The sequence below is a fragment of the Heterodontus francisci genome, chromosome 41 (genome assembly GCF_036365525.1).
Source record: "Heterodontus francisci isolate sHetFra1 chromosome 41, sHetFra1.hap1, whole genome shotgun sequence".
Taxonomy (NCBI): Eukaryota; Metazoa; Chordata; class Chondrichthyes; order Heterodontiformes; family Heterodontidae; genus Heterodontus; species Heterodontus francisci.
The window spans coordinates 20,136,829-20,162,374 of record NC_090411.1 but is presented as its reverse complement, the minus strand read 5'-3'; the positions used below and the strand labels follow the sequence as shown (position 1 = coordinate 20,162,374).

The 25,546-nt window shown below is 44.0% G+C and overlaps 1 protein-coding gene across 1 annotated transcript in view; it reads right to left on the bottom strand.

Annotated features, from left to right (window-relative positions):
• Nucleotides 1-729: 729 nt before the first annotated feature.
• Nucleotides 730-25,546, bottom strand: part of aco2 (aconitase 2, mitochondrial) — a 47,122-nt gene continuing 22,305 nt past the window's right edge. Inside the window, exons 9-18 of the mRNA XM_068019437.1 lie at nucleotides 20,807-20,912; nucleotides 14,742-14,899; nucleotides 11,283-11,356; nucleotides 9,985-10,096; nucleotides 9,108-9,230; nucleotides 7,138-7,293; nucleotides 5,122-5,313; nucleotides 4,376-4,508; nucleotides 3,027-3,148; nucleotides 730-1,311 (exon numbers count right to left, since the gene is read on the bottom strand). Coding sequence (XP_067875538.1) covers nucleotides 1,177-1,311; nucleotides 3,027-3,148; nucleotides 4,376-4,508; nucleotides 5,122-5,313; nucleotides 7,138-7,293; nucleotides 9,108-9,230; nucleotides 9,985-10,096; nucleotides 11,283-11,356; nucleotides 14,742-14,899; nucleotides 20,807-20,912 — 1,311 coding nt within the window. The 3' untranslated portion in view covers nucleotides 730-1,176. The remainder of the gene's footprint in view (nucleotides 1,312-3,026; nucleotides 3,149-4,375; nucleotides 4,509-5,121; nucleotides 5,314-7,137; nucleotides 7,294-9,107; nucleotides 9,231-9,984; nucleotides 10,097-11,282; nucleotides 11,357-14,741; nucleotides 14,900-20,806; nucleotides 20,913-25,546) is intronic.

The following is a 25,546-nucleotide window of genomic DNA, read 5'->3' as shown; positions in this document are numbered from 1 at the left end:
TGCATTACCCCGCCCCGCACCCCTCCCCCCCCACCCCACCCCACCGTCATCATCCCGGGGCACCACTGACCAAAAATTCAACTGGACCATCCACATAAATGCTGTGGTTACTGGAGGGTGTCAGAGCCTGGGTATTCTTCAGTAAATAACTTATCTGACTCCCCAGTGCCGCTCCATCACCTACAAGTCAAGAGTGTGATGGAATATTCTCCACATGGCTGGATAGGTGCAGCTGCAACACTCAAGATGATCAACACCACCCAGGACAAAGCAGTCTGCTCGATTGAAAACTCGACCACTAACCTAAATCCCCACCATAGTGATGGTATCTGCTCTCCAAGGCTCATTTGGCAATCTCCAACAACTGGAAGGGCAAGGGCAGCAGGGGGGTGGGAATAGCATCACTTCCAAGTCATACACAAATCTAATGTGAACATATATTGCTGTTTCTTTGTCCCCACTGGGCCAAAATCCTGGAATTCCCTTTCTAAAACCACTATGGGATCACCTTCACTATAAGGTTCAAGAAGGCCCTTCTTCTCGTGGAGAACTAGTTTGGCAAGTCTGGCTTTCATTGCCCATTCGAAAAAACGTATAGCAATAACATACACACCTCCGACAGAAACCGACAGTCATTTACCAGCCCTGTCAGGCTCCTGGGCTAGATACCCTGTTACACAACAATACCATACACACCTCCTATACCAGTTATTCACCAGCCCTCAAGAATAAATTTCAGTTCCCAGATTTTATTAGGTCAGTTGTTTTGTTGAAACCACATGAACCAAATGTTACTTGATTGGTGACACCTTGAAACATTGAAAGGAAGCAAACTCATCAGTTTGCTTTCTCCTGGCAAAGAGGCAAGGCAAAATGTACAGAAAATAAAAATAAATAGCAACTAAGAGGACCATAGAAATGAGGTTCCATTCACTTCACGGCGAGGTAGGAGACGATGAACCAATTATATTTAAAAATGATCACTAGCACGGGGTAACTGTTGATTGTCCAAAGAAGGTGTCTGAATATCGGACTGGACTGAGCACAAGTGCTGCATGTTGCGGTACTTATTACTGGAGGAGGAAGCAGCAATGAAGGCTGAGCACTAGCTACATTAGTACAATCAAGTCCTTGGGGACAGTCCCCTTTGCCCTTCCTTTCCAGAAGCAGGCCGCTTTACTTCTGCAGCTGCTTCATCCTGTTGAGCGCGCTGCCGGCTTGGAACCATTGAATCTGTCCCTCGTTGAAGCTGTGGTTGAGAATTATTGTATCCTGGCTGCCATCCTTGTGCTTAAGGATACAAGTGAGAGGCTGAAAGAGGACGAAGAGAAAGAACAAAAAATGCAGAAAGTATCAGTATCAAATAAGGAGGTAGAAAAACTGAATTGATCACTGAAGATGCCCAGCAATATCCCTGATGAGTGTGCCACAACTGCTGTAGATGCTATTATCATTACTTTAAGGTTATTGTGCTTTTGATCTTGCCTCTTCCTCCTCCCTGCACCATTCCCTGCCATAACAAAGCTCCCAGGACCTCAAAGAATTACCATCTCCTTATGCTGATCAGGTGAGATGAAGTCGGGTGGGAGGAGGCTGGTGTGGAGCATAAACACCGACATGAACCAGTTGGACTGAATGCTCTGTTTCTGTGCTGTAATCTCTATGGCGAGTCGAAGAGACTTAGTAGTTGGCAGGAAAAAAGACAGAGGCGCAAGGGGAGAGCCAACTGTGCAACAGCCCCAACAAACAAATTTCTCTGCAGCACCTGTGGAAGAGCCTGTTACTCCAGAATTGGCCTTTATAGCCACTCCAGGCGCTGCTTCACAAACCACTGACCACCTCCAGGCGCGTATCCATTGTCTCTCGAGATAAGGAGGCCCAAAAGAAAAAAGAGAATCTCTATGTAATTCAGTCTTCCTACAATCTACAGGGTTTTAAAATCTGAGTCTGACTTCACCTAACCCCTACTACTCCATTTCTTTCATCATCTCTCCAACACAGCGTCTGAAGGTCTTGGCTCTGAACCTAGATTTCTACATTTTGAGAAAAAATGATAAATTCCCAAGCTGAAATCTTTCCCAATTAAAAAAAAAATGAATTAGGCTTTTAATTTCTAATGTGGATCTGGTGAGCTAGAAACTTGGGCCTTAGTAAGGCAGGCAGTACCTGAAAAATGGGCGCTATGCGGCCCAATTTCTCAGCTGATGTTTCCCTAACTTGGAGGAGTTCCTAACAGAAACAAATAGCAAGGATACCTTGAATACTTGCAGCATTGATAACTGGTGTTATATTTGGGACGTCTGATTTTAACTGGGAGGTATATGGAATTTGGTCGCAGATCAGCCATGATCTTATTGAATGGGAGAACAGGTTCAAGGGGCTAAAAATTCCCAACTCCTGCCCCTGTATTCCCTAAGCTTGCTAAGAGAGAGTGCAAAATGGGAAACGCTGCTTCTGGAGTCAGAACCACCAGTTCTCAGGCCCACCCTTTAAATTCAGACTGTGTCATCTCAAGACCTCTCGTCCTAGCAGCAAGCACATGTCCTTGGAGCCCAAAAGCTGTTTCTCGCTCAACAGGTGAAGACTAACCAGTTAGGAGATGGCAGGTTATGCAGGACAGGGAAGCAGAACTGTCTCAGCTTTGCCCACCCTTTCTCCTGATGTTGCAGGACAAACAAATGTGCATGGTTGTGTGAAGTTCATTAGTTGGGAAATGTGTATCGGCAAGCTAAGGCAGAATATTACTTTAAAATAAAATTGGAAAGTAGAACCAAGGGACTTAAATTTAAATTAGGCGAAAAGTATAAAAACAGATATCAGGAGGAACTGCTTTCCTGAATAACTGATAAATGTTTAGAACAACTGAATGCTATAAAGAGCAGGCACCAACGGGATGGCTTTCCATGGGATGAATCATTTGTTCTCATGCTCAACTTGTATGGTCTTAAAAAAATTCCAATATAACAATCTATACACAGCTCCCAAGTGAGCTTCAGGTAGCAAGAAGCACAACTCCATGGTAGTACCTTTCCAGGGGTAAATTCCTTCAGCCCAATGATGGAGACTTGATCATCAGGTTGCACCTTGTCATAATCAGCTGGATTATCGAAGGTCAGAGGAAGCAGACCTTGCTTCTTGAGATTGGTTTCTGCAAAGAAAGCACGGAACTCAGATTACGCCCATGATATTTTCTTTTATGTGCGTCAAAGAGTGAAGCTCTCTATTGGTACAAGAATTGGGCTACAGAATCGACCAATGTCAGCTTGGCTCAGCTGGTAGCACTTTCCCCTCAGTCAGAAGTTTGTGGGTTCCATACTCTAGACGGATACTCCTGTGCAATACACTAACTTTAAAGTTGCCCCCCCACAACCCTCCCTTGTTCTGGACTCTCCCACCAGAGGAAATAGTTTCTCTCTCTCTACTCTATCAAATTCTTTAATCACCTTAGACATCACAATTAGATCATCCCCTAACCTTCTATACCGAAGGGAATACAAGCCCAGTCTATGCAGCCCGTCCTCATAATTCTACTCTACAAGGCCGATGTGACTTAACGATTCCGTCACTGAGGACTAGAACTCTTTCCCAGCTCTGCTGTCCCAGGGGCTGTCCAGCTGGACAGGCAATGAGAAGCTGCACTTGAAGTCCAACAGTATTTCATGCAGCCTTGGTAGGGGGAGGGGGCAGGGCACCTAAGCCTTGACTTTTGCCTAACTTCTCTGAATCAGGCAAGTGAGGTGCATTCATAAAAGGATAAGATGTGTGCTCTACATCAGGCAAATGGAAGTTAGTTCATGAGCTTCTCACTAGCTTGGTGACTTTAAATTCAGAGTGACAGCTTTCTGTGCATCCAACAGTCAGCTGACCAAAAAGAAAAATCTCTTCTTACCAGGGACCATGTTAGTTTCAGATAAATTGGGATTCCCTTACTTTGTAAATCAGCATCCCAGACACAGAAGTGAGTGTTCATGCACAATGAGTCTATCAGTTAGATTCACTCTAGGGTTGGGCCCGTGAACTGCAGGAACCTTGGTTTTGAAAGGAAGACTGTTCTTTTGAGGGTCTAACACACAAGGACAGGTAATTCAGAAATGCAAAAACAGCTGAAGAATGAGAGCCCTCAACGCCTGCAATTCAGCAATTGCAGAGATGATTCAAGCAACCACACGGGCCATGATCCTAAACAGGGAAAGTTCCCACTTAATAAAGAAAATTGCTCCTCTTAGTACAAAGTCACTAATTCAATTTTTCCAACACTAAATTCTCCCTTTGCTTTTATCTGCCCTACTTAATTCAAATTATGGTATAATTACATTTTAATTTGAGTAGACTGCATCTCACACATGAAATTTCAATTGCCACAACATACACCTACCGTGAATTCGAGCAAAGCTCTTGACAATGATGGCTCGACCTCCTAGATGTCGAGGCTCGAGGGCAGCGTGCTCTCTGCTGGAACCCTCACCATAGTTCTCATCACCAACCACCACCCAGTTGACGCCTTGTTTCTGAGGAATGGGACAAAAAGAAACAACATTATACTTTGCTCTTGGGGAATATACAAGGGTTGCCAATTCTGGTCAGACGTATTCCTGAAGGTTTCATCGCATGACCTCCCACCAGTCCACTCGGCCAAACAGCCTTTTTTCTCTCATCTGCAACTCTTTTATAACTCATGCAAAAAATGTCAGAGTTTTTTTTGAATGCTCCTATCATTTTTAACCTGACTACTTGCAACAGTATCAAGGAGATCAATCTTTAATTGCTGGAGACTCCTGAACAATCCTGGATGAGCGTAACTGACACATGGCCAATGAAACTTACTGGGGCAGAGCAGCTCTCCAATACCTTGAGCAGGTCATGTGCAAGCTTAAATATTGAATGCTGGCAAGTGACTAAGGTTGGTATCACAGTCACAGTCTCAATACAGTCGCCATCAGACTAGCACTTTGCAGCAGAGGTCACTCAGTTTTCCTTCTCTTAAGCCCAGGGACACGGAGGCTAACACCTCCTATTGCATGCCAACATTGACCAGCTAAAGACGAGGAAAACGGGCCACGGTAAAGTTACCCACCAAGAAATCTGGACAGCTTCTCAACTCTCTTTCACAGACGCACTTACCTTGTAAGCACGTGCAGTTTCTGGCACAGGTCCATACTGGTTGGTTATCTGGTTTTTGACCTCATTCACTTTGTTATTCTCAAAGTTAACAGCACCAATTAGCAGGTTATTTGAAATGTTGTCAAGGTGGCCACGGAACTTCAGCCAAGGTCCAGCAGCAGATATGTGATCAGTGGTGCACTTGCCCTTCACCTAAAATGGAAGGAAACAAATCACGATAGGGAAAAGTAGAACGAACCCACAGATCAATAGTTAAAAGTCTGTGCGACCTTTCATCAGAACAGTTTTGAGACGTTAACTCTGTTCCTCTCTCCACGGGTGCTGCCTGACCTGCTGAGTGTTTCCAGCATTTTCTCAGAGGGTCTGTGCAAGTTGGCCTCAATATGAGGCCTGCTGCAATAATTTCAGTCCACCTCCAAATCACAGGACTGGAGGGCTGGTTGTGATCGAGGGCATAATGGCAGGCAGGCCTGCCCGGGATGCACCCCATAGTGGAAAGCTTAGGCTTGAATGCCTACAGCACTGCTCTGGGTGAGACCAACTAACTCAGCACAAGAATAGGGATCAACCCCAGGACCAGGCTGGCCTGTTTCACCCCTTCTCTTCCCACAGTAGGATAATCTAACTTGATACAAGCCACCCATGATTCAAACCTGCTAATTACATTAGAAAGCAGAGTGAACTGTGAGGAGGAAAGTGATATAGTAATAGACTTCAAGAGGACATAGACAGGCTGGTGGAATGGGCAGACATGTGGCAGATAAAATTTAATGCAGAGAAATGTGAAGTGATACATGTTGGCAGGAAGAACAAGCAGAGGCATTATAAAATAAAGGATACAATTCTAAAGGGGGTGCAGGAACAAAGATCGGAGGGGGTGCTATATGTGCCCAAATTGTTGAAAGTGACAGGGTAGTCTGAGAAAGTAGTTAAAAAGGAGTAGAGAATCCTTGGCTTCATAAATAGAGGCATAGAGCACAGAAGCAAGGAAATTATAATGAACCTCTGCAAACTTCTCGTCCAGCCTCAACTGGAGTAGTGTGTCCAATTCTGGGCACCACACTTTAGGAACGAAGTGAAGGTATTAGAAAGGACGCAGAAAAGATTTACGGGAATGGTTCCAGGGATGAGGGACTTCAGTTGTGAATAGATTGGGGTTGTTCTCTTTAGAGAAAAGGTTGAGAGGAGATTTGATAATGGTGTTCAAAATCATGAGGGATCTAGACAAGAGTAGAAAGAAACTGCTCCCAATGGCAGAGGGGTTGAGAACTAGAGGACATTGATTTAAGGTGATTGGCAAAAAAAACGCAACAACGACATGAGGAAAAACCTTTTCATGCAGCGAGTGGTCAGGATCTGGAATGCACTGCCTGACAGCATGGGGAGGCAGATTCAATCTTGGCTTTCAAAAGGGAATCGGATAAGAACCTGAAGAGAAAACATTTACAGGGCTAAGGGGAAAGGATGGGGGAGTGGGACGAGCGGAGTTGCTCTTGCAGAGCGCAGGCATGGACCCAATGGGCTGAATGGCCTCCAGTGCTGCTAACATTCTATGATTCTAGGTATCCAAAGCACATCACATTTATTTAGAGATACAGCACTGAAACAGGCCCTTCGGCCCACCGAGTCTGTGCCGACCAAGAACCACCCATTTATACTAACCCTACAGTAATCCCATATTCCCTACCTACACTAGGGGCAATTTACAATGGCCAATTTACCTATCACCTGCAAGTCTTTGGCAGTGGGAGGAAACTGGAGCACCCGGCGGAACCCCACGCGGTCACAGGGAGAACTTGCAAACTCCACACAGGAAGTACCCAGAACTGAACCCGGGTCCCTGGAGCTGTGAGGCTGCGGTGCTAACCACTACGCCGCCCTATGTACCACTTACCTAAATTTAATGTAGGGACACACGTGAGCGAGTTTTCCCAAAAACACAAAGCTTTCAATGTGTGTTTTTTTAAAAATACTGTAGAATGATCTGAGCAATCGCTCTCTCAATCTGTAACTGACCTTGATAAGTACTTGCATATCCTCCAAGTCTTCCTTGTTCCAATTATCAAATGGCTCCAACAGCTGCAGCCGATTGCTCTTGGGGTTCACATTTACTGCAATGTCCTTGGAGTCTTTTGGTGGATATTGGTATGTGTCCTGACCAGGATCAAAGCCCTTCAGGATGGAAAGAAGGAATTCACAGTGACCTCTCAATACAAGTCATAGCAATTTCTTCTTCTCCCCACCCCTTTTTCTCCTCCTCCCTAAAGGTGCTGATCTTGCTGGGTATGGTTCCACAGGGACCAGGCAGATACCGGTAACTACTGCGCCCAAGCAGCCGTACTTCTATGGGTAAGCTTAGAAAGCGAGCGTCAATTGTCTATTTAAACAGACGGGCATCATGACTGAGGCTAATCCTTTCCCTGTCTGAGATCCACATTTGCATCATCCAGTAAGGATCACTGGATGGGAATCAGAAGCGAGAATTCAATCCCTCACCCAGGATCACTGAGCCTCATGTGAGATTAGATAACTCAGCAAAGATCGAGCATCCTAATTTTACTGCTCAGTTCTAAATGAGAAGCGTAATCACCAACTAATTAACACGAGACCACTGTCTTGTCAACCTCCAAGTTAATACTGCAGCCAAAACAGATATAAAGGCTCAATTTATTATAAGCAGGTATATAGATTTAATCTGATTATGGGGACGGTGTGATGTTCACCGAATGCTCAGTTTGAGATTTCCAGGTGGTGTGCAATTCTATACGTCCTATAATTAATTACACTCCTGCAGCTCACTGTAAACCCTCAGTAAGTGACACAACATTCGAGCAGCATCGCCATTATCCACTATAACTGAAGGACCTCCGATGGATAATGGAAACCGGTGAATAATTGAGGTTGCACAAACTTCGACATTTCACCTATGTTGCAGACACTTGGCAATGAAAACAAAGGAAATGTGTAGTTTTATTCTCCAAAGAGACGAAATACAAATAACGAAAGCTGTGCCATGAGGGATGGCTCTGTGAAACGTCTGGTGATTATTTTGGGATGCATACCATTGCACAAAACACCACAGCCAAACCGTTTAATATTTGCAATGAGCACAAGACTGAAAGAACTTCCATTTATGCAAGCACTATCACATCCCAAAATGCATCACGTAATAATTACTTTGAAATGAGTGACTTTTGCATCAGCCATTTTGCGCACAGCAAGGTCTTAAAATAGCTGTGGTATAAATGACCTGGGGAATCATCCTTCCAATTTTAACTGCTTCTCTGTGGGGATTAACCTTGTCTGCACAAAATAACTTTGCAGGATGCTAAGATCACAAACTGAATGTGGGGGGGGGGGGGGGGGTGGTGGGAAATAAGTATTTAGAAATGGCAGGGGGGGGTGGGTGGGGGTCGAATCCTACATTTCAGAATTTCAGCCTTCCCCACACTCTCTCTCCCCAGGCAGTGGAAGGATTCCAATAAAATGGAAACAAATTTATCATAGAGGGCGCATTAGATGCCGAGAGGCTGATTCCCCAGGCTGAAGGGTCTGGAGCTAGGGGGTCACAGTCTCAGGATAAGGGGTCGGCCATTTAGGACTGAAATGACAAGACATTTCTGCACTCAGAGGGTTGGGAATCTTTGCAATTCTCTACTCCAGAAGACTGTGAATGTTCAGTTGCTGAGTATATTCAAGACTGAGATCAATAGACTTTTGGGGATATGGGGGTAGGGTGAGAAAGTGCAGCTGATGTAGAAGATCAGCCATGATCTTATTGAATGGTGCAGCAGGCTTGAGGGGCTGGATGGCCTACTCCTGCTCTTATTTCTTATGATTTTATTTCAATTAAGGTTTAGTTCATAAAATTAAGGTAGCTTTTATCATATGGTGACCATCTTATAAACAACAGCAGTTTAAAAGAAAAGCATTTGACAAACAAATTCACTATTTTGATTGTTAGCCTGTCAGAGAGTGCCATGTACCTTGCTTGGCAGCTCATCAGCGTCTGGTGGCAACAGTCTGAACTTCTTCCCATCGCCTCCAGTCAGCGAGTCACGCTCAGGGTCAAATTTCAAGGTTCCAGCGATGGCAAAGGCGGTGACAATCTGAGAACACAAAACCATAATTAACCAGACTGCAGCTTCTGTACTATTCCCACAGTTTTCTACTGCTGTGTCGGGGGGCGGGGGGGGGGGGTGGTCACTGGATTAATACATTAATCCTGATCGGTACCACAATGGTAATTGACATCAATAAACACTGAAAATGCTGGCAGCACTCAGCATCTGTGAGGAGAGGAAGGTACTGTTAAACATTTCAGCTCAATGACATTTTGTCAGAGGTCTGGTTGCTAGACCGTTTACATCAGCAGCAACCAATGCCAATAACTGGGAACCACAAATAGCATATTGCTACAGTCAAATCTTCCACCTCTTCATTCTATCCTGTGGGAGTCATCACAGCTGAGTCTCACCCTATCTCCACCCTTCGTTCAGTGGCTGTAGCAGAATGACCAAAGACAGGAATCTCTGGCCAATGCCAAACTTGACAAGAGTTGCTGAGGTTTATTTCCACGGGTAGTGAGTTGCCTTCAGTACTTCATCCAAGCGGCTGTTACTACATCGAATTTATAGCACAGAAACAGGCCATTCTGCCCAAATGATCCATACAAGCATCATCCAACTCAAATTCTAGTTTCTATCTCTGCCCCCATAATCTGTTTTCTTCTCCCTTTGTAAGTCTCCTCATTAAGTGTATCAATGTTAATATTTGTGAGACGGTCTTCAGGGAGTATCTTTGGATTTTTTTGAAAATAAAAACCGGAACACAAAACGCAGCGAGGCGCCCTGTCTATTTTACCTCAGGAGATGTGACGAAAGCATGCGTGGCAGGATTGGCATCATTGCGTCCAGTGAAGTTTCTGTTGTAGGAAGTCACAATAGTGTTCTTTTCACCTTTCTTAACGTCCTGTCTGGAGTGGAAGTTTAAAAATAAGACAAAAATTATTTGCACCCAGGAGTAAGCAAGATAATGGATTGAAAACATTCTTCAAAGGGGATTTTATTCAAACAATCACAACAGATCAATCAAGTCATTTAACTAAAGTAGTACCAATTCAAACTGAGTAGCCAGGCAGACAGAAATTCTGTTTGGCCGACGATTAGGTAAGGGGAACCAATCGCCTCAATTGAGTTACCCTCAATTCCTCTAACAGCATCCCCCGCCCCCCCAAACCCTGTCCTACAGTAGGGACTCAGCTCCATTGCTCCTTCCTGTTTGTCCAAGCAGAGTCCAAGTGGTGCACACTGCTGCTTTACAGCACATAATCTCGCTGCACTGGTGGAGGGCTTATGGTCTTATTTTCATTAGAAGGGTCTTAACTTACAGGAAGTATTAAGATAGCACTGTCAGTATTAAAATTAACATTGTGCCATCTTCTGGCAGGTGTTGCCTATCTCTGTCACATTAAATGAAACAACTACCAAGTTCATCAGCCATCCGATTATATCTAGGTGAGCTACGCTTTATATATTGTTCTCCCCATCTCTCCTGAAGCCACCAACTCTCGCCAACACTTCAAAGAAATTTTGTGCAACGGTTCTAGTCAGCGAGTGTTCGCAGGTTATTTGACTGTGAAGGTGTCCATCTTAACAATGTCAACACACACACACATGTCCGTGTCGGCATCACCGGACAGGGATCAACATTGAAAAGCTGAAGCGATTTCCCATCACCGCTCTCACTCCCATCCCAGGGAGGCTGCAGCCAAATCTAATGTCCTCTGCTACCCCAGCTATGATCAAGGAGTGACCGTGGGACATTCAGATCCGCAAGACATGGCAACTGAGCCCATAAATATTACCAATTTTAAAAATTACATTTAGTTTTACTGAAAATCAAAATGGTGATCAGTTCAGTGCAAAGGAACCACACTGCAGCAGATTAAGTCAGTCAAATACCTCACAGATCAATGACTTTGGAAGTTGGAGACTGTTTTCTTTGGTCTGGTGGCGTAAATTCCCAATCTGGACCCACCACCTTGCACTTATTGTACACAATGCTTACCAGCCGGTACCATAGGTGGGAAGATAAGCTAGTTTCTGATGTGGCCTCCTGCTTAGTGCAGTGAGTAAAAAACTGAAGTGCAACGTCTCTACCTGTCCCACTGTCCAATGCAGGGCCCACACGCATTAGCAAGAACAATTCCACCGACGTCTCGCAGGGTTTTGGCCTGTGAAGACAGAAAGTTGAGTTAAGTCTGGAAGACGGTGGTGGGGGAAGCTCCCTTCCTTCTCCTCCAGTCAGACTATTCCTCCTTCTCAGAGCAAAGGTCCACAATAGAGAAAGTCTTTGCCTGAAGCAGCAGAGTTCATAAAAGGCCCGTCACCTGTTCTTCCATAAATCTGTGGAGTCACAGATTTATGGGTCTCAATTCACAACCTGTGCAACTGAAGAATATTAAATGAACTGGGAGTTGCTACTGATCCCATTCTTTTCCTTTCCAAAATCAGAGGCCAGGGAGGGAGATTGGGCCTCCGGGAGGGATCATTTGTAGAGCGGGTGAGGGATCATTGCTGAGAGAGCAGCCCACCTTCATTTAACATTGGGTTGGGAAGAGCGCTCCAGCGCACCCAGGTAAGTATGGGAGCCTTCCTGCTGATTGGTGCCATATTGTGCTCAGTGAGTTCAGCATCTACCGACTGATATGCTGGGACATTGGAAAATCAGAAACGGGCCCTCCCCTAATTTGAATAAAGTAGTTCCCCCGTTAAGTGTTCTTGACCTGCGCTCCCAACTGGCGCACTTCTTCAGAGAAACGTGCACGTGCTTCCTGCGCGTCCAATATTAGAGGCTTTGAATCCGTTTAGCGCCTGAAAAACAGGCCCTGCTTGGCTGAATTTACAAACCTTGGTCTTCGTGAGTGACAGTAAGAGGGCGAAGTATGGATACAGCCTTGAGCTGGCATGGGACTCAGTCATAGCTGTCACACACCTACAAAACCTACAGGCCTCTCACACACATGCAGTTTATCCCTAATCATCCATAAATATTTACCTGCAGCATTTTAAAAGTCAAGTATGCTTATTAAAAATAAAAGTCTGAAAGAATTAGGAATAAAAAAAGTTTGTATTATATTTCTTAATTTTCTTCCTAACTTTTGTATCTGCCCCTGAAGGTACAGATTCAGGTTGGGTCAAATTCCACAGGTGACAGGTCTTCCATTATCTTTTCCCTTATGCCTATTATTCATGCAGGAGCCCAAATAGTGATCATCAACAAGCTGCTCAACTGCAGAAGGCAGCGGACCCGGGGCCAAAGCCTGTTCTCAGCCGACATCTGCACAGCTGCACTTTCCAGCAGTCGTTACTTGGTAATGATCAGGAATGGGACCCTGACCAATTGAAAAATTCCCCTCTTACCTGAAACTGAGAGGTTACACTGATCAGTAAAGACCAAACAGGCTGAGGCTGTTTTCTCTAGAAAACAGAAGGCTGAGGGGGTGACCTGATAAGAGGTCTTTAAGGTTTGATAGGATAGACATAGAGAAGCAATGTTTTGATTTGTGAGGCGTCGAGGGGTCATAAATATAAGATAATCACTAAAAGATTCAATAAGGAATTAAGGCTTTACCCAAAGAGTGGTTAGAATGGGGAACTCGCTACCACAAGGAGTAGGTGAGATGAATAGCATAGATGCATTTAACAGGAAGCTAGATAAATACATGAGGAAGAAAACGACAGAAGGATATGTTGATTAGGTGAGATTTAGTAGGGTGTGAGGAAGCTACTGTGGAGCAGAAACAAGGGCATGGACCAGTTGGACCGAATGGCCTGTTTCTGTGCTGTAAATTCAATGTAACTCTCAGCCAGAGATACGGAGACCAACTGGACCAGCACCAGCTGCTGATGAGCCATCAAAGCATCACTATTTCCAATGCCACTGCAGCTGTTGGGGAAGGGTGGAGTGGGAAAGCTCTCTAATTACTGAGATGTACTCAGACTTCACCTTCTGCTAACTTTTAAAAGACAGCTTCAACTACTCAAAGGAAGAGGGTCGTTAGTCGAGCAGAAATTATTAGGTATTAAGTCAACATAAAAAAAAAAGCCGGAAATCCAATGGATAAAAATTGGATGGCCTCATGGATAGTATTGCAGCGCACACACTCTCACCCACCCATCCCGTTTCTCTTCCAACGTCCAGAGACTAGTCTGAGAACCTATGATTTACAACGTAAATTGCCAACTTACGTAATCTGGAGTCAGCCGAGAGGTACATCCAAGAGCACACTACAAGAACCCGATGGGCTGTTGGGTCTCTTGATACCCAGTTGAAGAAAGGGAATTGAACAATCCCAAATCTACTCAACTCACCAAAATTGCAATCCCTCCCCCTTTCTGCATAAACTTTCTTTCCTTCAATCCTTGAAAGCTGTAATTTGGACAAATAACCTCAAGAACCACAACTGGGATTTAACTTGTGACTATAAGACCTTTGAAAGCAAAAGACAACCCCACTAAGATCCAGGGCATTGATCTCACCAGCATAAAATGCAACACTGCGATTTTTATACCAAACACAGAGTGAATCTGTGCACAAGATGTGCTTCCAGGTTTACAGTTTACCAAAAATAATCTATTGTACATGTGCAAAATTTAAATCTTGCACTAAAATCAATACAGAATTTACTGCATCACATCTTAAATTAGAAATTTCAACTGAGCTCGTCCGATGGCCAAGGGGGTAAAAGCACCAAGATTAGCACTAAGTGTCAGGGTTTGGGACCCAATCTGGGATTGTGGTTGAGATACTACAAGCAATTTCTTCACCATCAGTTTACAGAAGAGATTACTGTTAGAGTTTTAGTTTAGTTTAGAGATACAGCGCTGAAACAGGCCCTTTGGCCCACCGAGTCTGTGCCGACCATCAACCACCCATTTATATACTAATCCTACACTAATTCCATATTCCTACCACATCCCCACCTGTCCTTATATTTCCCTACCACCTACCTATACTAGGGACAATTTATAATGGCCAATTTACCCATCACCCGCAAGTCTTTGGCATGTGGGAGGAAACCCACGCAGACACAGGGAGAACTTGCAAACTCCACACAGGCAGTACCCAGAATTGAACCCGGGTCGCTGGAGATGTGAGGCTGTGGTGCTAACCATTGCGCCACAGAGTGTGTAGGCAAGGATGGGATCAGGCTCGGATGTGATGCCCAAAACAGGATGAATATTCTGCCAACACTCAATTTCCAGGCTTATACTGGAAGAATGTGGAGTGACTGGAGGGGTTCCCAGCTATAATAGTTGGCATTTATACAGTGAGCTTAACATAGTAAAACATCCCAAGGTGCTTTGTAACAGCGTGTCAAACAAAATTGACACTGAGCCACATAAGGAGATATTATTCATTGGAGCAAGAGACCAGAATCGGAGGAAGCAGAAGTGGAACTGTACTCCAGGAATCATCTTTGCCTTCATGTGGGAAAAGAACATTGGGGATGCAGCAGGAGAAAAAGGACTGGTAATCTGCTTTAAGTAGAGATGTGGGGACAACCACATATCGTAGGTTTCATGCTGGGAACAGAATTGTGGTTGCGTACTTACATATCCGTCTCTCTCAATGGTAGCACGGATCTGCTCAGAGCCTGGCGTTACAGTGAACTGTGACTTACACTTCAGGCCGTGGTCGAGTGCCTGTTGTGCTACAGCAGCTGCACGGCCCATATCTTCGTAACTGCTGTTGGTACAGCTGCCAATCAGACCTGCCAATGCAAAAACATTGCTCCAATCTAGTAGCGGCATCCAGCAAGGGGTATTAAATATAAAACTCTCTGTCTCTTTTCTCTCCCCTGCCAAACAATATTTAAAAAAAACGTTCTGAACAGAAGAAATGTTACTGTTGAGGAATTAAGTAAAATCTTCCACATTTGCCACCCGTCACTCAGAGGCTTCCAAATAACCTAGTCTCCCATCAAAAAGCCAGGCAACCAACCTGTGTTTCAGGTTTTCTTCAATGGTTCAGTAAATATATCCAGTGAATAACTGAATGTAGAGAATGGGGAGCTCCTTGATTGCTGGTCTATGCTAAATAAGCTGATCTCACCAGGGTGCTACAACTGGCCATCATACCTCTGCACTAGGGAGGGGAAAGGCAGCTCGGATTCCCACTCTTGATCACTATCCATTGACCAACTATCACCCTCAGCCATCACCCGTAGCAGCTGCCATTTATTTTATTCTTCCATAGGATGTGGGTGTCACTGGAAAGCCAGCATTTATTGCTCATCCCTAATTGCCCTCGAGAAGGTGGTAGTGAGCTGCCTTCTTGTCAACTGATTGGCTTGCTAGACCATTTCAGAGGGCAGTTAAGTGTTAACCACATTGCTGTCACATGTGTCAGACCAGGTAAGGATGGCAGCTTTCCTTTCCTAAAGAACTTAGTGCACCTGATTTTTTTTCAGAACAATCCAGTTGTTACATATTCATCACTACTGATACTAGCTTTTTTATTCCAGATTTATTTAATTAAGTGAATTTAAATTCCCCAACTGCCATGGTGGGATTTGAACTCAGGCCTCTGGATTACTAGTCCAGTAACATAACCACCATGCTACCATTCCCAGAAAGAGGAATGCCCACGTGCAGGCAGTACAGAGCCAATCTTGGCTGGGATGCTCGCTGTGTTCAAATAATGTCAACAGAAATAGTGAAGTATTCGACAGACACATAAATAACAAAAGGAAAACTAGGGTAGGGATAGGGTCACTAAAGGGATACACACAAACTCACAGGTGATGACAAGTGAAATGGCAGAAACATTGAACAATTACTCTGCCTCAGTATTTACCAGGGAGACCAACAAGGTGGACATGACATTAAAAGAAAGTGATCGAAAAAGATAATTACATTTAAGATAGAAAGTGGGGAGATAATTGATAAACTGACCAAATTTAGAGCGGACAAAACCCCTGATCTGGATGGATTGCGTCTGCATATACTAAAAGAAACTAGGGAAGACACAGTAGTGCAGGAATATGGAATTAGAATAGTTGGGTGCTGTATGGCCGGCACGGACATAATGGGCCAAAGGGCCTGTTTCTGTGCTGTATAACTCTTCGACTCTAATAGACACACTATTACATGTATATCAAAATTCATCAAAAAAGGGAAGAGTGTCAGCTAATGCGATTCTTATATGTAAAAAGGGAGATAGAACAAGTCCAGGAACTACAGCTTAACGTCAGTGGTAGGAAAGATATTGAAATCCTTACTCAAATATTACACAGATTTACATAGAATTTACAGCACTGAAATAGGCCATTCAGCTCAACTAGTCCATGCACATGTTTATATCCAAATGAGCCTCTTCTCACCCTATCAGCATATTAGCATATCTTCTATCCCTCTCTCCTTCGTGTGCTCAGCTATCTTCTCCTTAAATACATCCAGGCTATTCACCTCAACCACTCCTTGTGGTAGCAAGTTCCACATTCTCACCATCCTCTGAATAAAGAAGTTAAAGAGAGAAAGGGAAGGCTATCCTAACCAACCCGATCTTATCTTCATCGGGCATCCAAATGCCCAGACTTCCAGTCAAGGTCACTGGAGAAGTCAGCAGTGGGAACCCCAGCAGATTTTTCCTTTCTAAGGGAGATTGAGACCAATGATGGCACCCATTTCACTCCATCAGCAAACTCAGCATAGGCCAGGGATGAAACCCAAGACTGATGAGAATGATTCAACAGAAAATCATTTAGAAACTGAAAACATTGTAAAGAATTAATCAGTATGGATTTCAAAAAGGAAGGTCCAATCTTATTGATTTCTTTGAAGTAATAGGAAGAGTAGACAAGGCTTTTTGCAAGGCCTTTGATAAGGTACAGTCTAGTAGACTCATGACTAAGGTCAGAACATTTGGAGTCAGTGGACAAGTAATAGAATGGATAGCAAGCTGGCTAAAAAACAGGCAAGAGAGAGTAGGAGTTAAGGGTTTCTCAGACTGGCAGAAGGTGGGAAGTGGTGATCCACAAGGATCGGTGCTGGTACCACTGTTCGCTATTTACATAAATATTCTGGATTCGGAAATCGGAAGCCAAATTACAAAATTTGCGAATTATACCAAGTTGCGGGTAGTTAGGAAAGCTAGTAGAATGTTATTACATATTGTGAGAGGAATTGAATACAAAAGTAGGGAGGTTGGTTGGCTGGAGTACTGTGTACAGTACTGGTCTCCTTATTTAAGAAAGGATGTAAATGTGCTGGAAAGGCTTACTAGACTAATACCTGGCGGGCTGTCTTATGAGGAAAGGTTGGAAAGGTGGTATCCGCTGGAATTTAGCGGAGTAAGAGGCAATTTGATTAAAACATACAAGATCCTGAGGGGTCTTGACAGGGTGGATGCGGAAAGGATGTTTCCCCTTGTGGGAGAGTCTAGAACTAGGGGGTCACTATTTAAAAATAAGGGGTTGCTCATGTAAGACAGAGATGAGGGGAAATTTTTTCTCAGAGGGTCGTGAGTCTTTGGAACTCCCTTAAAAGGCAGTGGAAGCAGAGTCTTTGAATATTTTTAAGGCAAAGGTAGATAGATTCTTGATAAGCAAGAGGGTGGATGGTTATCGGGGGTAGGATGAAATGTGGAGTTGAGGTTACAATGAGATCAGCCATGATCTTATAGAATGGCGGAGAAGCTCAAGGGGCCAAGTGGCCTACTCCTGCTCCCAATTCGTGTTTTTATGTATGTTTAAGCCACATACTCCTTGGAAAATGAGTTTAAGCAGGGTAGAGGAACAAAGGGACCTAGAGGCTTAGGACATACAAATCACTGAAAGTAGTGACACACATTAGTCAGGCCATAGAGAGGAGGCAAAAGTTGAAGTTGGGGCATAGTTGAAGTGGACCACGGTTTTCTTTGTGAGCAGTTAATGTTTCAGGTAACTCTGTTTCACTCTCCACAGATGCTGCCAGACCTGCTGAGTATTTCCAGCCACTTCGTTTTTATTTCAGATTTCCAGCATCCGTAGTATTTTGCTTTCATTTCTTTGTGAGGAGTCCGTTTAACAATGGTAGTATTGATGGGCAAAGGATAGAGACCGACAAGAAGGCATTCTTGCAAATTCTTAACCCAAATTCCTTTTAGATGTTTTAACTAATCCAGAAATAATTACTTTTTTTGGTCACCTGATCCACATGTCCACTATTGTAAAGGTGAGGGGGGAGAAAGCCTTTAATCGCCAATGTTGTTTGAGGTATGTGAATTCTGTAATTGTGTACGAGTTATATTAGGTTTTCTCCTCTGTAGCTGTGCTCGTGCTATAGACCATTTTCTGCAGGAATTCGTGTTGACTGGAAGCACAGCTCAAGGCTGGTGGTGAGCCAGATCTCTTCAAAAGTATAAATAAAAGCAAAATACTGCAGATGCTGGAAATCTGAAATAAAACCAGTAATTGCTGGAAACACTCAGCAGGTCTGGCAACATCTGCGGAGAGGGAAACAGATCTAACATTTCAAGTCTGTGACCTTTAATCAGAACTGGTAACGGTTAGAAATTTAATAGGCTTTGAGCAAGTGAAAGGGAGGGGAGGAAAGAACAACAACAAAAGGGGAGGTGTGAGATTGGGCAGAGGGCAGGAGAGACTAAATGACAGAGATGTCACGGAATAAAAGGCAAAGGGAGTGCTAATAGTTGTAGTAAAAGAACCAGTGATTTTATATTTGATGCGGTGGCAATGGAAAGTTATTGGAGGTTGGTGAGGAGTGGGCATTCATGTGGAATGGGCTGCGGACAGTGGAGTTTAAGCAGAGTGGAATTTGGGAAGCCAGGGAGGAGGGCATTGGAGGCGGGTGGCAATAAACTTGTGGACTGATTTCAGAGACAAAAAAAAAAATGCTGCTCATAGAATAGATAAAAGGGTCTGCTGCTTATCTAGAACAGTGAAATCAAACCCAAGAAGCTGCAATTCAACACAGATTTATAAATATTCAGGTGACTGGTGCAGTGTGACATCCAAATGCGATTTACTGCCCACATAATACAATTTATGTCTGAACATCTCAATTTTTACTACAACAAAGGGAATTAAGTAGTCCTTTGCAAAAAGAGGAATACTAAAAGCAAACAGGGAAGTGGCATTTGACAAGGTAGCTCATGGAAGAAAATACTAGGAGACTTGAAAGGCCAAGTGGCAGTTTCTGTGCTGGAACATTTTAAAGCTTTGCCTATAGCACACACTCCTTCTAAGTGTCACTCTTCCCGTATCATTTCGCTGATAACATTGTTCCCATTATAAAACAACATATTTTCCAAAATCACAGGAACGGAAATACTCACACATACACAATCCTGGAGGAAGTGAAAATGCTGGCTCCTCAGGGAGCTGAGTGAGAAAGTCCTGATTAGGGCAGTCTGCCACCCAGTGTCCTCTGTTGCCTGCATCCTAACTCGTACCAAGTCCCGTGCAGCCATCCCCCACTGTGCTCGCTGATCTACATTGGCCCCCAGTTGAGCAACGCCTCAGTTTTGAAATTCTCACCCGTTTCCCACTCCCTCCACGCCCATGGCCCTCCATACCTCTGTAGTCTTCTCCAGCCCTACAACCCTCCGAAATCTCTGCACTCCTCCAATTCTGGCATCCTGCTCAGCCCCCATTTTAATTCCTCCACCAATGGTGGATGTGCCTTCAGCTGCCTAGGCCCCAAGCTCCAGAATTCCCTCCTTAAATCTCCCCATCTCGCTGTCTTTCCTCCTTTATGATGCTCCCTAAAGCCTACCTCTTTGACCAGTCCTAATGTCTCCTTATGTGACCCTAGGTCCCTTGGGATTTTTTCCCCCTATTTTAAAAGCACTGCGTAAAAGCAAGTTGCTGTTGTTCTTGCTGAATAATGACATTCTCTCAACTGGTCAGCACGTCACTGGCTTACGTTACCCAAACACGACAGCAGTAATTTGTTCTTTTACCCGCCAATTCTTGAATAACAACTTTATCCAAACTTTGTGGAACTCCAAACTATGACCGTGCTATGATACAGGCTCCATCAGCTGCCACGATCATTTCATTCATTCACTGTACAAATGTCATCAACCAGGACAATTACTTCCTGTGGTAAAACAGACTTTTTTTCCTCGGTTGTTCCATTCCCCCTCACCCTGAAGGCATTGAATCTCTCATGAGAACAGTTCCGCAGGGTTTGGCTGTCATTATTTATGTATAAGCCTCAATAGTAAATATCAACAGGCAATTTGTTGTTGCCACTGTTGAGGATGTGACAGCCAAGCCCAATTCCTGTCCTCACATGCGATCCCTCAGTAGGAGTCGAAGGATATCAGGAGCGGGAATCCTGGATGATTCTCTTCCCTAATTTAAGGGCAATGTGGCCAGTTTTCATGCCCTTTTTGCTGCCCAAGTTGAGGTCAGGTAACTCAGCACTTGGACCTTCCTTCCGTATGGAACCTCAGGGTCTTGACTTTAATCACAGGGCAGCTCCAGACCAAAAAGAAAACAAGCAAACCTGACCACACCTATCCCCATCAACACAGAACACATTCCATAAAAAAAAAAAGAGCACCCTTGAATGATTCCCTAGCTGCTATCTCAAGGGTCACTGTATATTAACCTACCCCTAGTAGGCAAAGCAAAACAGGGCTCCTTAAGTTGAAAGTTTCTGTCACTTACCAACTCGGATATCAAGAGGCCATTTGTTATTCTCTGCCACTGCCCCAACCTCTGACACTAGGTGTGCAAGGTCAGGGGTGAAAGGTCCATTAATATGTGGTTTAAGCTGAAACAAAAAAAAAAGCACATTCCAGTGATGTAATGAAAATACAGGAACACTTTCAAAGGTTAGTTTGCCAAGCATAAGACACAACAGAAGTCAGCAATGAGAGAAAAAAAAGAATCTACCAATTCTGGAAATTTGGAATAAAAACCAAAAATAGAGGAAAGATGCAGGTCAGTCAGGGGGCGTATGTTCCTCAAAACAAAACCACCCTTTCTTTTCTTTTTGCAGGTGGTGACTGACCTGCTGTCTATTCCAGCATTTTATGGTTTTATTTCAGAAATGGGAAAAGTTAATTTTGCCTATTGAAGCTTATCCCTCTAGCACATTAACTGCCCCATCATGGCATCCCAATTGTATAATGAACAACAAGCACTTTTTGGTTGCCTCAATAACTTTGTCTCATAGTTTATTCTAAACATGTCACTCTCTGGGTAAAGAGGTTAATCATATATTTATTTGTGCTAAATTTACTTTTCTCACATTTCTACTTATGTGCTCTGGTCTCATTTTCCAGGCATACTTCGAAGTGATAGTTTGGGTTTACTTTAGAACCTTTTAATCCTTTGCACACTGCCAATTTGGCTCAGTGGGTAGGGCTCCTGCTTTGGGGTTAAAAGATTGTGGCTCCAAGCTTCACTCCAAAACTCAGCTGGACTGAGGAGGCAGCATCCTTCCAAATGTCAAGCCACGACATATCTCCTTGTACCAGTAGTTCAGGTCGATGTCATAGAGTCATAGAGTGAAATATCCCTCAGCACTATTCAAAAGTTCCTCGCAACCAACATACTTCCTTGCTTGAGAAGGCTTGTTGGAAGCCAGAACAGACACTTTCTATGGTAACAGCTGTAGAGTATTATAAAGAATTAGTATAAATACCGTCGTAGAACTCATCTGATGGTAAAGCCATAGAGCTGAGCCAGGGAGCCCAGAAGATTCAAGGCTCAACCCCAGTCTCTTCTACAATAGCAGATCCCAGCTGAGCAATGAAGGTGCTACAATTTAACTTAAAGGACCGATAGCTCGAACAGTGCATGTCCATAATTCAATCATAGGAGGGCATCACAGCCAAAACCAATCCTGTCCTGACATGCACATCGCTGAATGACGATTAAAAGTAGGAACCTTATCCCTCCTAGCATGTGGGGTAGTGAGGGAGGGAGGGAGGGAGGACAAGACCAATTGTAACTTACCCTACTGCCACCCTGGCTGAGAATCAGACCTGAGACTTTCCTATATTCTGCGTGGCTCAATTCCACATTTACCAATTCAGACAAAGAGTTGCTGATTATAAGTGGACTTAAAGGTTAGACTCTTGTTAATTAAAAATGCAAGTGCAAAGGTCTGTCAACATCAGAAAAAAGGAAAAGTTGTGGCAACAGATGGGGGAATGAAGGAGTGCATTTCCAGTTTTTGTTTCAGATTTTCAACGTTTCCTTCACGGCAATTTTCTGTCCTTGCACAAAGCTAGTCAGGTCCGACAATAGGAAACCTGGAGCTCAGAGCCATAAAATCATCAGGCCAGAAAGAAACGCTGCAACTCTCACACTTGGCAACAAACTGCACGTTTTCAAGAGGAGGAGAAAATGCAGAATTCGGAGAAGCTATTAATGAGGCTCTTTGCAGTTTGCTGGATCAACGCACAGTGTTGTGCGCTTGGAACTCCTATCGGATTGGTGTGTGTGCTGAACTGATTAAAAATATAGACATTGTTCTGTGAAGCTGGGACCAACAATAATTCATCCCTCCTTCTTGGAAAGCAAGCAGGGAGCGATAAACAACCAGCTTGCGTTCTCAAAACGAAAATGGTCCCAAGTCATGAAAAATAAATTCAATAGATTTTGTTCGAATAAATCAGAATTGTACAGCTTGAAATTAATATTAGTTCACTGGACTAGGGCCAGTACAATTTTAAGTGCATCAATAAGACCAGGATTACAGCAGGTCAATAGAATTGTGTATTCAAACATCTACACAATCAAACTGCACAAGGCTCAGACTTGCAGAAAAAAATTGAATTAAAATGAATCCACAAATGTTTCTATTTCTAAAGGCAGCATCCTATACTGCAATCTAGTTCCATGGGTGCCAGCTGTCCTGCACTAGCTCACCCAGATAAAAAGACAGGCAGACTTGCAATTATACAGCACCTTTCACAACCTCAGGTTGTCCCAAAGCATTATACAGTCAATTAATTATTTTTGAAGAGTAGTTACTGCTGTAATGAAGAAATGGCAATTCCTCAGATCAGGCCAGACAGAGAATGCCATCAGCTCGCGTTTCACCTGACATCCAAGTGTTTTCTGCAGGTGTTACTGGATAGCCATCAGAAGCGATGATCTTAATGTTACCCCAACAAAGGTGTGCAGAGGCCAAATGCAGAGCTTAGAACACAAGAAATAGGAGCAGGATAGGCCATTTGGCCCTTTGAGCCTGCTTCACCATTAAAGAAGATCATGGCTGACCTTTTAGCTCAACTCCACCTTCCCACACAATCCCTATTTCCCTTAGTACCCAAAAGTCTACACCCTTCTGGCTTAAAAATATTCAATGACTCAACATCTACAGCTCTCAGGGGTACAGAATTCCAAGATTCACAACTCTTTGAGCGAGGAAATTTCTCATCTCAGTCATAAATGGCTGACCCCTTATTCTTGTGACCCTGTGTTCTAGATTCCCTAGCCAGGAGAGGCATTTTCTCAGCATCTACCCTGTCAAGCCCCTTAAGAAATTTTGATGATTTAATTAGATCACCTCTCATTCTTCTAAACTCTAGGGAATATAGGTCTAGTCTACTCAATCTCTCCTCATAGGACAATCCACTCAACCCAGGAACCAGTCTAGTGGGCATTCCTTCTCCTTAGGTAAGGAGACCAAAACTGCGCACTGTTAGAGGGCCTATAAACAACTCCCTGCCCCTTGTTGTTTCTTAGCTCCACGCAAGCTGATTCTAGTTGTCCATCCTTTACTATCAGTGCTACCCCTCCTCCTTTTCCATTTTGTCTATCTCTTCTAAAGGTTAAGTACCCTGGAATATTTAGTTCCCATCCTTGGTCACCTTGCAACCACATCTCCTTAATGGTTATTAGATCAAACCCATTAATTTCTCTGTGCCATTAATTTGTCTAATTTGTTGCAAATGCTTCACGGATTCAGATATAGCACCTTCAGCTTTGAACTTTTTCTAATTTTCCCTGAAGCCACCTTCGTCCCTAATGCCCCATCACCTTTTGTTCTCTCGCTGTCCCTTCCTGACCCACTCTGCTTATTTTTACTCAAAAAACTGCTCTGCTCGACAGCCTTGATATTTTGTTTGCTGCTTTTGAATTAACCCTTTCCTGAATCTTCCATCCCCACCTTTCTTACTACCCTAGTTATCCAAATCACCAAGACACTGGCCCCAGCCTGGTTTAAGTGGAGCCCATCCCAATGGAACAGCTCCTTCTTTCCCCAGTACTGTTGCCAACTGGTCTAGTAATCCATAAATCTGGACTAATAATCCAGAGAATAAGAATTCAAATCCTGGCATGGCACAGACATGACAGGCCAAATGGCCTCCTCCTGTAGCCCAAGATTCGATGATTCACGGCAGCTGACATCCTGAATTCAGTTTGAAAATCTGGAAATAGAAGCTGGCATCAGCAAAGGTGGCCATGAAACGGTTGGATTGTTGCAAAAAACCCAAATGGTTCAATAATGTCTGCTAGTGGAGAGAAACTGCCGTCTATATCCGGTCTGGGCCTGTATGTGACTCCAGTCCCACACCAACGTGGTTGGCTCTCTATGTTCTCTAAAGTGGGCTTGCAAGCCACCCAGTTGTATCAAATTGCTGTCAAGAATAACGGTTCAAGAACAAGGCCTGCCATCACCTTCTCAGGGCAACTAGCAATGGGCAATAAATGCAGCCTTGCCAGTGATGCCCACGTCCCAGGAATAATTAAAAACCAAACTCGGGCCAGACCAATGCTCAAACCAATGACCTTCCTAGCCTGCATGGCTCAGCTTCACAATGGAGAGTTTACTCACCCAATGAGATAAGGAAATCTCAAAGGTCTTTCACTGATAATTCCTGGGCCCCTCACCCCACAGTTTCTTGTAGAAATTGACTCTTTGCTGGACTGCAGGTCCACACATATTAGTCAGCGGCTGCTACCTCACTTAGGCCACCATTTTCCAGCTCAGCCGGGAGAGTGAATGTCAGCATACTGTTCAATTTCAGTAGTGAACTGTATCGAATAAACAGCACAGAAACAGGCCATTCAGCCCAGCAGGTCCATGCTGGTGTTTATGCTTTCACACAAGCCGCCTCCCACATTATTTTTTCTCACTTTATCAGCTTACTCTTCAACTCCTTTCTCCCTCATGTACGTCCCCTTAAATGAATCTATGCTGTTCATCTCAACTACTCCGTTTGGTAGCAAGTTTCCACATTCTTACTACTCTCTGGGTAAAGAAGCGAAAGGGAGAAAGGGAAGGGCATCCCAACTAACCCTGATCTTATCCTCATCAGGCATCCAAACACCCAGACTTCCAGTCAAGGTTCCTAGAGAATAGTCAGCAGTGAGAACCCCGGCAGATTTTTCCTTTGAGGGGGACTGAAACCAACAATAGCATCCCCATTACTCCGCATCAGCAGA